The sequence below is a fragment of the Squalius cephalus genome (assembly GCF_949319135.1).
Source record: "Squalius cephalus genome assembly, chromosome: 12".
Taxonomy (NCBI): Eukaryota; Metazoa; Chordata; class Actinopteri; order Cypriniformes; family Leuciscidae; genus Squalius; species Squalius cephalus.
This window is the reverse complement of record NC_137133.1, coordinates 8282356-8298910: the sequence shown is the minus strand read 5'-3', so window position 1 is coordinate 8298910 and position 16555 is coordinate 8282356. Positions and strand designations below refer to the sequence as shown.

At 38.1% G+C, this 16555-nt stretch overlaps 2 protein-coding genes across 6 annotated transcripts; both read right to left on the bottom strand.

The window, feature by feature from the left end:
• Window positions 1–303: 303 nt before the first annotated feature.
• LOC307168098 (macoilin) lies at window positions 304–11525 on the bottom strand. 2 transcript variants are annotated; one of them, XM_079887693.1, is made up of 11 exons: window positions 11256–11525; window positions 9847–9988; window positions 9523–9649; window positions 9054–9177; window positions 8779–8948; window positions 6265–6694; window positions 5987–6145; window positions 4591–4761; window positions 4251–4377; window positions 2546–2720; window positions 304–1396 (listed from the first exon to the last, which is right to left on the bottom strand). In XM_079887693.1, exons 1-11 carry the CDS (start codon window positions 11330–11332, stop codon window positions 1209–1211), a joined length of 1890 nt encoding a protein of 629 aa, XP_079743819.1. In that variant the 5' UTR covers window positions 11333–11525; the 3' UTR covers window positions 304–1208. The 2 variants fall into 2 exon arrangements, with proteins under 2 accessions (XP_079743819.1, XP_079743818.1); XM_079887692.1 differs by having other exon boundaries at window positions 4239–4377; window positions 11256–11503.
• A 2782-nt stretch (window positions 11526–14307) lies between these two features.
• Window positions 14308–15696, bottom strand: gtf2h5 (general transcription factor IIH, polypeptide 5). 4 transcript variants are annotated; one of them, XM_079889251.1, is made up of 3 exons: window positions 15609–15696; window positions 15354–15443; window positions 14308–14928 (listed from the first exon to the last, which is right to left on the bottom strand). In XM_079889251.1, exons 2-3 carry the CDS (start codon window positions 15386–15388, stop codon window positions 14748–14750), a joined length of 216 nt encoding a protein of 71 aa, XP_079745377.1. In that variant the 5' UTR covers window positions 15389–15443; window positions 15609–15696; the 3' UTR covers window positions 14308–14747. The 4 variants fall into 4 exon arrangements, with proteins under 4 accessions (XP_079745377.1, XP_079745379.1, XP_079745378.1 ...); XM_079889253.1 differs by having other exon boundaries at window positions 15541–15646; XM_079889252.1 differs by having other exon boundaries at window positions 15530–15645.
• Window positions 15697–16555: the final 859 nt, after the last annotated feature.

The window sequence follows — 16555 nt, the reverse complement described above, 5'->3', positions numbered from 1 at the left end:
AGTACAATATAAAAAATGAAAATTCTGTCTTGTTCATTCTTATGTCATTCAAAACCTAAATGACTGACTTTCTTCTGCACAATACAAACAATCTATATATTTTGAAGAATGTTTTAACTGTTTTTGTCCATGCAATAGAAGTCAATGGGGTCCAAAGCAACACTGAAACTCACTGACTTTCATTATGTGTTCCATAGAAGAAATAAATTCACACGGGACTGGAACAACCTTGAAAGTGAATGACAGAATTTTCATTTTTAAACCGCTTCCGTCAGAAAATCTTCTGGAGAAGAATACAAGATTATCATTTAAATTGACTTTATTACTGCTCCCAGAATTATTGGAAGAAAACAGCCCTTGCACAAATGCACAATTAGACATCAAAATATTTTTCTTTTTTTTTCTTTTTTTGTCCAAAACAATCATTTTACATAAATTGGCATGCAGACCAACAAGTAGAATTACAAAATAAAACCATTATCTCATTTTGGTTTAGAAAAAAAAAGAAAAAAGAAAAAGTATGTCAAGCCAGAAAAATAAACTTCTCATAAAAAACATCCCATTGATACATTAAAAAAGGCAACGATTCCAGAAACATGAAAACCTACAAACGTGTTTTTTTTTTGTTTTTTTTTTGGGTGTTGGTCACTTCTGTATAATGTGTGTAATGTAAAAAGAATACAAAACAGTACAAAGCACTCGAATATTCACATACTGACTTACATTTGATATTGGCTTGTTATATAAATTGAATTCACATAAATAATGAGGCACAGAATGACCAAGTGAGGCATTGGCCTGTTATTGTCATGGCTGAAGAAGAGCCTCTTCGTTTTACACAACACAGGATATCCTGTCCTCATGATGAACTGCGCTCCTCATCAAGTTCACACAATTTTTTCATACTGATATCTTGCCGTCCATGCAGCTCGCAGCGGTTGGCTCTGCATTCGATTGGTCATCCGCTGGTCAACAATGTATTTACAGTCAACTTTGATTTCATCTGGAATGAATCTTTGCTCAAAGCAAGGTCAACTATAACCAGCCTCAGTGTCCAATCAGTGAGCACAGCCGTAGACTCACTAGAGGCTGTTGGCCATGTCAAAAGGCGAAGTTTTCAGGCAAACCTTGAAGCAAAGATGCCCCCGTGTTTGGAATGTCGAGTCAAAACAATCCTTCAAAAGCCATCCGATTTGTCCTCGCCGGTCTTATTTCTTAAGACACTGGTACATGAGTGCTCTGGGATTCAGCATGTAGCGCTCAGAGTTGAAGAACTTGAGATACTGAGGCATAGAGGACCTCGGGGTCATGTACGACATACCTGGAGCCACGGCCATCGCTTCAGCAAGCTTCTGCTTCATTTCTTTAACCTCGTGGTCTTGTTTCAAAATTTTAACTGTAGGGAAAGACATTAAAAATATTAATATTGTGGACGATCCCAACGAGCCAATAATCATTTTATATTAATTTATTGATTTATATTATATTATTATACTATACTATATTAATTAACAATATTTCTATAGCATTTAATAATCTGAGTACATTTCTAAATTTACTAATTTTTAGGGGCCAAGCATCAGCCCATAGAACAGTATGGTAAAAAGTTGTGAAATTTGGCACACTGATAGAGGACAGTCCAAACGTCCACCACAGCAAACTCAATCTCTCTAGCACCACCAACTGTCCAAAGTTTCACTTACGTTTCTGTTAATAACTTTTGAACCGTAAGGGCTAGAAACAAAAATATGTTTTCCTCTGATCCCTTGGCATCAAGTCGTAATTTCCCAAAAACATAATTATTCTAACTCTTTATTCAAAAAATTATTCAAAAAATCTTTGTCAGATTTTCAGACCATGCTGGCAAAAAGATATCAAAAGATTTTTGATAAACCCAATCGTTCTCGAATAACGCGCAAACGAATTCGACAAAGAGCACGCCAAATTGGATGCAAGGCTGTCTTTCTGCAACGCTTTAGCGTATTCAGGCCAAACTTGGTACATGCCATCACAAGTATGATCTGAGGCGACATGCAGCATTTCCGCACAGCACCACCTACTGGTCTGGAGATATTAAAAATATTTTTGCTTATAAATTCTGAACGGTTTGCCCAAAAATCATTGGTCTCATTAGATTCGGTCCTACATGCCGAGTTGCATATCGGCCATTTTGGACATCGGTTATTTTGAATTTGTAGTAAAATCCTGTATTTTATGAACGCATTAGCGTATCATTACGAAACTTGATAAAAGAAGAGTAGCTCAAGCATTCACTATTGTGAAGGGTCAAATTCATCCGCAGTCATGCAGAGCTGAAGTACAACCAAAACATTTTCCGAAAAATGCATGCAGTTTTTGTTTTTTAACCTCTAGATGGCCAAAAGATACATAGTATACCTTTACATATCCAAGGTTGACTGATGAAGATGTTTAGAAGATCTCTAAAAACTGCCATTATGGCATTGATATATCATGTATTCTTAGAAATAATAGTTGCATTGTGAGTCTTGGATGGATAACTGGCATAATTTGAAATGAGATGAACCTTGTGCTATCTCGAGCTGTCTGCGTGCGTCTCCCAGCGCAGAGAAGAGGTCTAGCTTGAGACGGGTTTCTGCACTCAGGTTGTACTCTAGATGATGAGCCTTGTCTTGCAAGGAGGACAGAGCTGAGAGCAAAGCGTCCGCTTCCTGCTCGCTGCATCTGTTCCTCTGGAGGGTCTGGGGAGGAGCATGAGAATATTGCACGGATGAGACGGTAACAGAACAGTACAGTATGTAATAATGGTGATATAAAAGATTTGAGCAATTTTGAATAATTCAGATTCACAATTCACAATTGAATCTCATTTGTCTAGTTTCAGATAAACTTCCAGTGAAAAGGCTGAAGTGTGTAATTGTTTTCTGATTTTAAAATAAGACTATGCACTGAATTTGGTGAAGAGTTTGCTGAAGTACATTCTTTAAGTACGGACCCAGGCGATGAATGTGATTTAACCAAATACAACATGTTCCTGGATCAACATATTTGTTGATCCTGGAAAAACATTCCAATCAACCAATCAGATTTGAGGGACAAGTTTACAGTTTATGCTAAGTTTAGGCTTACAACCAGGATTAGGAGCTTTTACATCAGTGTTTTCACCTTTCATTAGTTTCTATAACTACCCTGTACGAAAGCACTAAATGTTGATCCAGGAACATGTCTTACTTGGCAAAATCACAGTGACTGCAGACATTCTACTAACATGCTACATGCTACGTTCTGTAGAATGTTGTCTGCCAATTTTAAGCTTCAGCTCCAGTGTTAGAATCTCTGTGAATGCAGTATGTTAATCATGCAAATCTCTCCGACTGGACATAAATACTGGACATTTGTGCATTCAACTCATTTGATGCTCTGCTTTTGCATAGTGTGCAGGGAAATATGCAGAAGCAGGGAATTATTAAGAATGATTTTTGTCATTCCTTTGGTTGCCACTAGAGGTAAATAATTACACACTTCACTTTTACATGTTTGTCTTCAGCTTAAAAGGAGTATATAGTGTTGTAGATCATACATTTTTGGATGGTCAGCTATTAAAAAAAAAGTTTATTATTATTATATAGCATTCATTTGTTTATTTAACTAATTACAGAAAATATTGTGCATTTTTTTGTACATTCAAATGTTGCATACAGACATTTAGTTTGCATACAGACTCTTTCAATTCCAACACAAAGAAATTTGGAAATGCTTTCCAATTAAAACGATTGAATTGAATTCATAATACAAATGATGCACAATAGTTTCTGAAAGACTTGGTTTCTGTCTTGGCATGGTTTATATAACAGATGGCACTAACAGCATTTAAACTGGGCAAGGAACAAGAAATAATGTAAAAAAAAAACAAAGCAACCCTGCTGAAAAAGTCCAGCACAAACCAGCATAAATTCCATGGTGGTCCAGGCTGGTTAGAGCTGGTATTTTGCTGGTCTTGCAAGGAACCAACAAACATCCCATGCTGTTCCCACTTCCCAGCATGCAAAACATACCTGATGCTGGTGACCAGCAATGCTGGATTTTTCAGCAGGGAAAAACACAGAATCAACATTCCAAACCATAAAAAAAAAAAAAAAAACACCACAGAAAGCAAGCTACCGGATCCACATAACATGAAGAACACACAAATATGAACCACAAATATCAATTACATCACAACTATTCAATGCAGTATGTAACTGAACAGATCTACGAACCGCGTCCTTTACCTCCACTTCATTCTCTAGAGCTATCATTCGATTTTCTTTCTCCTGATATTCCAGCTGTAGTTGTTTGTACTCTGAGTCTAGATCTTTAGCTTTTTTCCTCAACATTTGAGTTTCACTGTGTTCTTGCCTACAGTGGATGGAAAAAATATAACAATTTACAGGTTTATTTTGCCATTGCTATTTTGAATTGAGGGTTATTCTGCCAATTATAACCATAATTGAAAAGCAGGCAATTAGACCTAGTCTCAAAGACACAGATTAAGCATCATTCAACATCACACAAACATGATTAATATGCATATAAATGCCTCTTGCACTCTTGCTTTATAAATGCAATTACCTATGTGATGCGCTCCGGAGTAACATTGTTGCTTCGTCAAATTTTTGGGCTCTGACTTCTGCAGTTTGTTTTTCTACTGCAACTCGAGCCTCTGTTTCCATTCTGATTTTCTTTTCCAGCAAGGAACAGTTTTGTTTGTCCTTCTGTCTGGATTTTGTGAGACACTGAATCCTGCACAGCAGCGCACCAAAGAATTTAAAGGAACAGCGTTAGATTTGGTTCATTCATTTTAATGTATACATTACTGTTCAAGTGATTTATTTTTATTTTTTTAAAGAAGTCTCACGCTTAGCAAGGCTGCTTTCATTTGACCAAAAATACACAATATATTGTGAAATATTATTACAGTATTTTATTTGAATATATTTTTTAAATGTCATTTACTCCTGTGATGGCAAAGCTGAATTTTCAGCATCATTACTCCAGTCTTCATGATCCTTCAGAAATCATTCTAATAAGCTGATTTGCTCACTCAGGAAACATTTAATTTATTATCAATACTGAAACCGAGATTCATTTTTAAGCATTCTTTGATAAACAGGAAGTTAAAAAGAAAGTGTAATTTGGGCACAGTCTAATTTCAGAGTTAGCATTTTATGTATTCTGAATACAAACAAATTATATTTGTACACTTTTTTTCTTTGCATAAGCTTAATTGGAAAAACCACCAGTAGCACCTCAATGCAGTACACGAGATCCAGGGGGCGGAGTTGGATCCAGATATAAGGGGTGGAGATTGGTAGGTTTTGGGGTGGGTTTAGGGATTAAGGGGTGGAGATAGGTAAGTTTAGGGGTGGGTTTAGGGATTAAGGGGTGGAGATGGGTAGGTTTAAGGGTGGGTTTAGGGATCAGGGGGTGGAGATGGGTACGTTTAGGTATATGTAAGGTGGGAGGAGTTGGATCTGGATCCAACTCCTCCCCCTGGATTTTGTGTTCTGCAGTGAGGACCATCTCAAAACCACACAAAAATATGCTAGTGGTATTTTGTATTTTTGTTTTGTTTTCATCTCTTGGTAACACTTGGGACAAATATTTGGTGATTGCGATGGAAATGGCGCCACAGTTGTGGGAAGGTAGTAAATGAATAATTTTCGCATAATAAATAATGAAAGGTGTAATTTAGTCTTTGTTTAGATTACCATAGTTTTTAAAAGTAAAATAAATAATATTTTTCATAATGAATTTTCATAGTTTGTTTAAAAGTCTTAATACAATCTATACATAAAAGTCATGGTGAAAAAAACGATTCAAATTTGAATGTTATATAATATAAAAAAAGAAACCCCATTTGTTTGATGTATAAACACAAATCAAGCAGTCAATCTTCAATCAGTGTGACCGAACAATAACCAGAGCACTGATTCCAAGACCAACAGGAAGAGATCAGAGGACTCACTTGTTCTGCAGCAGTTCATTTGCATGTCTGAGCAGAGAGACTTCAGGGCGCAGACTGTGTTCACTGTTGGTGAGATTACAAATGTGACTGCGCAGCTCCTGCTCGCTCTGTCTGCTCGCCTGCAGATCTCCCTTCAGCTTCCTCATCTCATGTTCCAGCCTGTGGAACAGACAGATGGAGATCACTGTGTAAATGGACTCAAAATTCATTAACCATCTGCAAACCTATGAATTTTGAGCTCAATCAGTACATATAGAAATTAAACAACACAAACATACTTCAACATCTGGTCAGCATGTGGGTTTGGAGGACTTGGTGAGATGTTCGACGAGCACCTTTCGGCAGAGTCCCCTATCGAGTTGATGGCTTTGGGGGCTTTCTGCCTCTTCTCCCCTTTGCTATTAGGGATATTCATTGAACCTCGATGCACTTTAGGCAGGGAGCTCTTGGAGGGTCTTTGAGCTTTGCTGCTCTGATCCTCCTGAGGTAGGTTTTCAGTCGTTTCTAACATGGATGTAGAGTCCAAATGAAGTTCACCTCCACGATGCTTGGGACCTGGAGTTTGTGGATTTGTGTCTCTTTCGTGTCTCGCAGGAAGTCTGTGGATTTGAAGGCAGTCTTCCATGTTTTGTTTGTCCTCTGAGGTGACGGCATCAGATGGACACTGGTATTGCGTAGGCCTGGATTTGGCCACCTTATATTTGGGATCTGTACAAAGACGTGAAATGATTTTTGATTACTAAAATTAATTGCAAACTATGTCATAATTCAAATAGATTTTCTGAGCAATATTAAAATATTTGGAAATTATGTGTAAAGTTGCTGTTTGAGCATGAAAAATGTCTGCAAAGGTCTTACAAAGCAGAAAGTCCGCTCCAAAGGGAGTTAAGGCCCATCCACACCGAGAACGATAACTACACTCACCTTAAGGATTATTAGGAACACCTGTTCAATTTCTCATTAATGCAATTATCTAATCAACCAATCACATGGCAGTTGCTTCAATGCATTTAGGGGTGTGGTCCTGGTCAAGACAATCTCCTGAACTCCAAACTGAATGTCAGAATGGGAAAGAAAGGTGATTTAAGCAATTTTGAGCGTGGCATGGTTGTTGGTGCCAGACGGGCCGGTCTGAGTATTTCACAATCTGCTCAGTTACTGGGATTTTCACGCACAACCATTTCTAGGGTTTACAAAGAATGGTGTGAAAAGGGAAAAACATCCAGTATGCGGCAGTCCTGTGGGCGAAAATGCCTTGTTGATGCTAGAGGTCAGAGGAGAATGAGCCGACTGATTCAAGCTGATAGAAGAGCAACTTTGACTGAAATAACCACTCGTTACAACCGAGGTATGCAGCAAAGCATTTGTGAAGCCACAACACGCACAACCTTGAGGCAGATGGGCTACAACAGCAGAAGACCCCACCAGGTACCACTCATCTCCACTACAAATAGGAAAAAGAGGCTACAATTTGCACAAGCTCACCAAAATTGGACAGTTGAAGACTGGATAAATGTTGCCTGGTCTGATGAGTCTCGATTTCTGTTGAGACATTCAGATGGTAGAGTCAGAATTTGGCGTAAACAGAATGAGAACATGGATCCATCATGCCTTGTTACCACTGTGCAGGCTGGTGGTGGTGGGGTAATGGTGTGGGGGATGTTTTCTTGGCACACTTTAGGCCCCTTAGTGCCAATTGGGCATCGTTTAAATGCCACAGCCTACCTGAGCATTGTTTCTGACCATGTCCATCCCTTTATGACCACCATGTACCCATCCTCTGATGGCTACTTCCAGCAGGATAATGCACCATGTCACAAAGCTCGAATCATTTCAAATTGGTTTCTTGAACATGACAATAAGTTCACTGTACTAAAATGGCCCCCACAGTCACCAGATCTCAACCCAATAGAGCATCTTTGAGATGTGGTGGAACGGGAGCTTCGTGCCCTGGATGTGCATCCCACAAATCTCCATCAACTGCAAGATGCTATCCTATCAATATGGGCCAACATTTCTAAAGAATGCTTTCAGCACCTTGTTGAATCAATGCCACGTAGAATTAAGGCAGTTCTGAAGGCGAAAGGGGGTCAAACACAGTATTAGTATGGTGTTCCTAATAATCCTTTAGGTGAGTGTATAACGATAACTATATTAGCGTCCACACCAGCGGAGGATATAATTCTGTTTATTTTAAGCATGTGCTGCAGTTTTGTCGTCGCCACTTTAAATGCTTGAGCTCTGAAAGCATGGATTCTGATTGGCTTTGATTTTTTTGTTGATTTCAGCGATATTGTTTCGCATATTCGCTATTGTAGTTGTGGTGTGGAGTGTACTCCTTGGTGTGAATGGGCCTGTACGGTTTCTAAACCCCCTGAAAAGCCTCGATTGTAGTCTTGAGTTTTGTTCCATGAATGTACGTCACACTATATATATTGTTTAAATAACACATCCACAAAAAAAAAAGGGGGGGGGGGGGGATGAGGGTGTGTTGAAACTCATGGTTATAAAGGGGCGTGATTTTTCCAAAACACAATCAAAGTGGTTGACCAATCACAACGCATTGGTCCAGATGACCAATCAGAGCAAATTACGATGTAAAATATGGGAAAATGTTTTTTGAACATTTAAGCATGAAAACATATTCTAGACCCCAAAAACAAAATCTAGACTTTATAAAAGGATTTAATATGGTCTCTTTAAACAATATCATACTATTGAACAGACTTCCTGACCATAGTTTTGGAAATATGTCTCTTATTATATGATACCGTTAAAGAAATTTCACGTACCTTCCAACCACAATTTTGGGTACAGGTGCATATAAGGAGGTAGGGATTGTTGCAGGAGATCCATGTGGAGGTCATTGTCACTCTGAACAGATTTCTGAGTACGCAGCTTAAACATACTGGAGAAGTAGCAGGTTGCATCAAATCCCATATACACTAGTGGATAACCAATGCTGGAAGAGATAATTATTGTACAGTATGAAACACAGCTGGGAAAGTTGTTGTTCATCTAAAACCCCAAATTACAATTTGCTCTAAAATGGACAATCAGGACCTACCAGTGTGCAGCAAATAGATGGGACAGATTTGCATGAGGGCTTTTCAGGTCCCTCAACCGTAGAGAGGCCTCCATATACACTAAGAGTATCCATAATGTCACAGTTGACATACAGATGCCCTTCTCTGCGAGTAAGTACGTGAGTAAGTAAGTAAATACATAAATAAGTTTATAGACAGTCTGTAATACTTTCAGGTGCATCACTGTAAAAAATTATTTTCATGATTTGTTATCATAACAATTTTCTTTTGTCAAATCAATTTACGTGGTTCAGATAACATAATATTTTTAATTTCTGTTGATTTAACCAATCATTGTATTAACTCAAGTTTTTAATTTCAATAAACTTAAAAATTGAAGGCAACCAGGTTACTTAATTTTTCTTAAGTTAAACCAACAATCTTTTTTTACAGACTTTATCTGTGAGTGTTAATGAAATGGCAACTTCATTAGAAGCGTTTAAGGCTTACCTGTATGCCACATATAGTTGAGTAAGACGTATGTGCTGGCTGCAAAAAACAACCAGTGTAAGGGTACAAAAATGAAACAGAATAAGTCCAGGGTAAATGCTGCACACACAAAAACCACACAGATGGCCTGTAAAAGAAAAGCAGAGGTTAGTTTCTTTAAGTCTGTTTTTATGTCATTTGAAATGCACAAATGCAGCAGAACATAAAATTGATATATCATGGATTAGATAGGAAATAAAAATGGAACAAGAAATTTTTTTTTTTACCATAGACCGGGTTTTGTTATTATTCTAAAAGTAAACAATACAATTGCATGCTGCCTACCAGTCCATGACAGTGGAAGGTGGTGTAGACGGTCCCTAGAAAGAGCCAGCAAGGCCACAGGTACTCCAGTCTGAACTCCAGAACAAAGTCAGCTAACAGCACCAGCATCCAGACAATCATGAACTTCAGAACGGAGTAAGCGCTGAAAACAGGACATAGAATTACAATTTTAGTCTTGTAATCCCCCCCCCCCCCCAATTTTTTGGGGTGAATTATATTTATTAATAAAAAATAAATAGGTTTGACGTTTTAATAAAGTCAAAACAGAAGTCAGAACTACGAAAGAAACGCGCGTTCTGTTTATTAGTATTATTATTTTATTTTTTTTGCTTCCTATTGACTCAAAAACAAACACGCCAGTTCTGTATTTCAAAAGAAACATGGGCCAGAATATACGTTAGATGTTAAGGCCCAGAAAGTAAGTTCCTGAAGACGTTACAATCCATGTTTTGGTCGCACAGTCTATTGTGCTCCATTCCTTTGTTCGGGCTTTCTGCTCTCCACATCCTTTTGTGTTTGGTAACCATGGCAACATCTCATCTTCTGCATCAGCACCTAAACGTCGAATCTACAGTGTTGCCATGGCTATTTAAAGAACAAGAACCCGTTTCAGGAGAAATCTGCGCACGTTCATTTCACTATGAAGCGTAGCTATAAACACAGGAGGCTATTGTCCAGATGACACTATAAAGAAGAGACGGGGTCAGTTCAGACAACACTGTTGTGTGTTAACCTCACTAGGAACAATAGTCTGAAATCAGCTAACCTGATCGAATAAAAACGCGCCCAACAACTTAAGAACACAGCTCTATTAATTGTCAGGCTATATTAATTTACAAATATGCATAATTCACGGCACATTATACAGCTCAGAAACAAAATAATCTCTGAGAAAAAAATCTATTACATAAACGACATTCCTGCGCGCATATTGTCTAGTCAGAGGCCCTTGTCAGTTTGTCTGTGTTTTCAGACTGTCTGTTTTTCAGACATCGTATTGTCATGAAGAAATAACAAGACTACTTGGATGACACTGCATCAAACAACATAATAACTCGGCTCATTAATATCAGAGCTTGAAATAAATGAAATACCATAACATTTCTTAATATGCAATGCTAAGGTTAAGTGGCGGATATTTTTGTTATTTAAATATGTTGTTAGCAGCGTGGCCCGCTGCACTGTTTCCACGCGAAATATTATAGATTCGGCCCTGCGTTCATCCATTAAATCACAGCGAGCTTTCGCTCTGAATTAAAGCCCGATTTCTTATCATAACAGCAGATGCTGTTGGTTTGTTGTTTGCGTCAATCCGTTGAGCGCGCTATGAATAGCCAAGCGCGAGCCATTCAGGTGAAGACGAATAAGAGCAATAACAAAACAACAAAGCAGCGCGCGCGCTGTCATACCTTTCGGAAATCTTCTCTGTGAGCTTAATCTTTTTCATTTTCCGTAGCCTGCCTATATCCATGTAGCGTTTCTTCATATTATGGCTTATGGTCCTGCTGGCTATTTAGTCCATTAAACAGGTAATTGTAGTAAGACTGGAGGTCTCATTTACAGTAACCTGAGCAGAAGCGCTTTGTGCGTGAGTGGAGGTGGATGTGCGCACGCTCGAGAACTTCACACAGAACCGAGCGCCTCATCTGCGCTGTCTGGAGAACAAGGGGCTCAGAAATGCGTTGCAAATACAGTGTGTGACTAACACAGATGCGGTATGAACGCGTAAACATTTAAAGTGACTGAGTTCACAAACCAAAATCAACAGTTTATTTAATTGTTATTTTTTTAAATAGATTTTTAAAAAGGTTGTTATAGAGGCAATCAAATTCATAATATTTTAAGAAGGCTACCATTTGAAATAAACAACTACAGATTTACTATTTGCTTCGATATGATTGGACTCAGAAGATAGATAGATAGATAGATAGATAGATAGATAGATAGATAGATAGATAGACAGACAGACACACACAGACAGACAGAGAGGCAGATAGATACAGACAGACAGAAAGATAGAAAGACAGACAGAAAGAAAGATAAATAGACAGACAGACAAGCAGACAGAAAGATAGATAGATAGATAGATAGATAGATAGATAGATAGATAGATAGATAGATAGATAGATAGATAGATAGAACTGATAATAATGTAAGTGTGTACCTTGAAATGTAATGCAAGTCACTTTGGATAAAAGCCTCTGCCAAATGCATAAATGTAAATGTAAATAGACAGATAGACACAGACAGACAGATAGATAGACACACAGACAGACAAAAAGATAGATAGACAGACAGACAGATGGATAGACACAGGCAGACAGACAGACAGAAAGATAGAAAGACAGACAGACAGGCAGACAAACAGACAGACAGATAGATAGATAGATAGATAGATAGATAGATAGATAGATAGATAGATAGATAGATAGATAGATAGATAGACAGACAGACAGACAGACAGACAGATAGATAGATAGATAGATAGATAGATAGACAGACAGACAGACAGACAGACAGACAGACAAAAAGATAGATAGACAGACAGACGGATAGACACAGACAGACAGACAGACAGAGACAGACAAAAAGATAGATAGACAGACAGACGGATAGACACAGACAGACAGACAGACAGATAGATAGACAGACAGACAGACAAAAAGATAGATAGACAGACAGACGGATAGACAGACAGATAGATAGACAGACAGACAGACAGACAGATCGATAGATAGACAGACGGACAGACACAGACAGACAGACAGACAGACAGACAGACGGATAGACAGACAGATAGACAGACAGACAGACAGACAGACAGACAGACAGACAGACAGACGGATAGACACAGACAGACAGACGGATAGACACAGGCAGACAGACAGACAGAGACAGACAAAAAGATAGATAGACAGACAGACGGATAGACACAGACAGACAGACAGACAGATAGATAGACAGACAGACAGACAAAAAGATAGATAGACAGACAGACGGATAGACACAGACAGATAGATAGACAGACAGACAGACAGACAGATCGATAGATAGACAGACGGACAGACACAGACAGACAGACAGACAGACGGATAGACAGACAGATAGACAGACAGACAGACAGACAGACAGACGGATAGACACAGACAGACAGACGGATAGACACAGGCAGATAGACAGACAGACAGACAGACAGATAGATCGATAGATAGACAGACAGACAGCCAGATAGATCGATAGACAGACAGACGGATAGACACAGACAGACAGACAGACAGACAGACAGACGGATAGACACAGACAGACAGACAGGCAGACAGACAGACAGACAGACAGACAGACGGATAGACACAGACAGACAGGCAGATAGACACAGACAGGCAGATAGACACAGACAGACAGGCAGATATACAGATATAAATAGATGAAACATTGATATGGTATGGCAGCTGCTCCACACTGGAAAGGAAAGCCCTACAAAGGGTTGTTAAGACAGCTCAGAAAATAATTGGCACACAACTACCAGCAGCAGAGGACATCTATTACATGCTGTCTCAAGAAGGCAAAGCGCATCATGAACGACCACTGCCACTTTTCTCTTTTCTGCCCTCTGGCAAACAGCTCAGGACTGTTCTAAACGAGCACCACAAGATTCAAGAACAGTTTCTACCCCAATGCCATAAGACTGCCCTACATCTCAACTAATGTTTAACTAATACTAATGTTTATCACTTATGTTAGTGTTAGGTAAGAATACTGGACACTTCATAATGTCAAAAATGTCACTTTATTGTCTTATTTTTTATTATCTTGTCTTATTGCCTAGCAATTTTTCTTTTTTGTAATTTCTGTACATGTATATTTTTTGTTTGTATAGCAGTGAGATTTGTTATATTTTGTCTGTCTGTGCAGTACCATTCAAGTATTTTTTTCCGACAGATGATAGATAGATGAAACGGTTAGACAAGCTAGCTGTTAGGTACCTGGTAACAAAATAACACTGCAAAGCTCTTGGTCTAACCCAAAATAACACTTCCTCTTACTTTCACACAAAGGTCTTCGTTGGAAACAAAAAAAAAAGGAAATAGCACCTTATTGTGGTGTTCTATAGCCAGTGAGTTTAAATTTTTAGGTGAACTCCAGGTAATTCCACTGTACCACTTTCCCTTCCTCAGCCAAGACATGAAGTACATTTTGGAAATTTAATGCCATTGACTTTGGCTATTTGATTTAGCTATTTTCACCTCACAATACAAGATAAAATCTTTCACCAGTTTCCTGACAACATCTCAATTGTCTAAATACCCTATAATATGCTGCTGCCAGTGGCTTGATCTGGTTTTCACAAGAAATCTGTTGAGAAAACACTGGAAGGGAGCCTGAAACTGTACAGTCTGGTACCTGCCAGTATATAGCAGTCAGTAATGCATCCAGAAAACAAATTAAGGACATACTAAGAACACTTGTTATATTGTCTTTACTTTTTTTTTAATTTGATGCTTGTATTATGTTTATAAATATCACTGCCTTCAACCATCTGCTTTCTGTAGTATGATGTACTCTTTAAACAATTTTGAAATGTTGAAAAAAATAATTGATATACAATTAGTTGTTTCTTTCTGCAGCCAATGCGATTTTCCACTCAAAACAATTCATTAATAATACTTTGAGAACACAGCAAAGATTCAAGAAACATAGTCAACTTAAAGCACATAATTATAATTCTCTCAGAAGAAGAACTTCTGCCACACAGTCAAATTAAACCAAGGAGAATAGGCATCATTCTGGTGGGCAGTCATCTATACATTTCAGTTGCATCTGTGTTTGTGCAATTGTGCTGGAAGAATCTCCACATCCATCTGCTCTCACAGACTGTCGGGTCTGCTGTCAGATTCAGGCGTTTATTTCTGGGTGATGGGAAATGAATTCTGGTCCATCAGTTCTCCTACTCGCTCCTGGAGAATCTGCACAACTTCAGCAAGGATGAAAACATGCGTATCATCCAAATCCTGGATGATGAATTTCTTCCCCAACGCTGACGTCTCATCCAGATATAGAAGAAATTGCTTCATAGCTGGGTCACTGTTTCATATTTTAAAAGAAGAATCACAAATGAAGGTGCAATGACGCAAGGCTATTATTTTAAAGGTGCACTCAGAATGTTTTTGTTCGACTGGATAAGATGAGTCAAGGATGTAGCCACATGCAAAAGCAAAGGTTTTCAGTTACAGATGACACTGAAGTAATACTCTAGTCACTGTCAGCCATTATTATTTATACCACAAGCAAATATTAAATAACTGGTTACAGTCAATGGCGTTTGCTGGGCACGCGATGTTACCAATGGCATGTGGTGGCACTGGAGTCTAATTTAATTTAAGTGTACATGATTTCAAACATATATAATTTTTAAAGTCACTGTTGATTTTTTTTTTTTTTTTTTTTTTTAATGTGAGATAAATTACTCTATGCACCTTTAAATCGTTTTTGTGATTTGTAAAACTTACCATTCAACGAGAACTCCTTTTAAGACGTTAACCATTTTTGACGGGATGTGATAACACTGCTGTTCCTTCAGTTAAAGCGTCTGTTTCTATCTGAGGACAAAAGGCAAAGTTGTTTTGAACATAAGAAATATTTTTTTTTTAGCAGTACATCATGAATGTTTGTAATCGTTACACACGTTTGACATACTGTGCGTCTCTCCAAACGAATTTACAAACAAGAATTTTCAAGAAAATAACAAAATGACACTACATTACCGTCTAGTCGCAAGTCTTCTTCGACTAAACTGACTAGCGTTCGGTTTGTGAGCTTTACTGCCCCCTGCTGGCCAGGAGCACAGTTTTGCTCCACACACTGAGAAGAGAAAGCTGTATGGGATCAAATTCCCGCCAAATATATAGCGGTCGCGTATAAAAAAATAATAAACGTGAATCAAAAATTTAAAAACACATGTAAAAATATATTGCACAAACTGAAAAAAAGAATGCAAAATGATCAGAATAGCAAACAACGTGGTCACGGATCAAAATATAATAAGCGTGAATAAAGAAATAACAAGCATGAATAAAAACTTTAAACACATTAAAAGTTATTTTGCACAAAACTTAAACTTATGGTCATGCTTTGTTAAAAAGTATGGTTTTATTACTGTGTACTTTGTGCTTTCTTGCATTTTCTGCTCATATTTTACTCTTTTGTATGCTTGTGATGTTTTTCTCTTCGCTCTTCTTTCTATGTTCTGCGCTTGCTCTTCCAAATGTTGCAGTTCGAGTTTCATGTAAATTAGGGCGGGCTTAAGCGTCACCATTGGTCCACTAGTTCTAGAGTGACAGATACTCCTCTAGCCAATCAATCGAAGAGGGGAGTTGACGTCACACTAATGCGACTCGTGGTACAAGCTGTTTATGTTTAAAATGTTATTTTTCTAATACTTTTATATACTGTTCAATTTCTTATTTGTGCTTTGATATGTGCATTTATTAAATTAATTATTTTCGCTTGGCATACCAGCGTGATTGCGTCACCGCCATAGATTGTAAAAAAATAGGTCACCGCACACTTCAGTGGGTGGTGCGCGCCCGTGATGCACTTCATTCTGAGTAAATATAACAACAAAGAAGCACTGCTGCACTCTCTTTTATTTCATTTTTCTTTAATCATTATACTCCTTTTCAGGAGTGCTACACTTACAAGGGAAGACGGC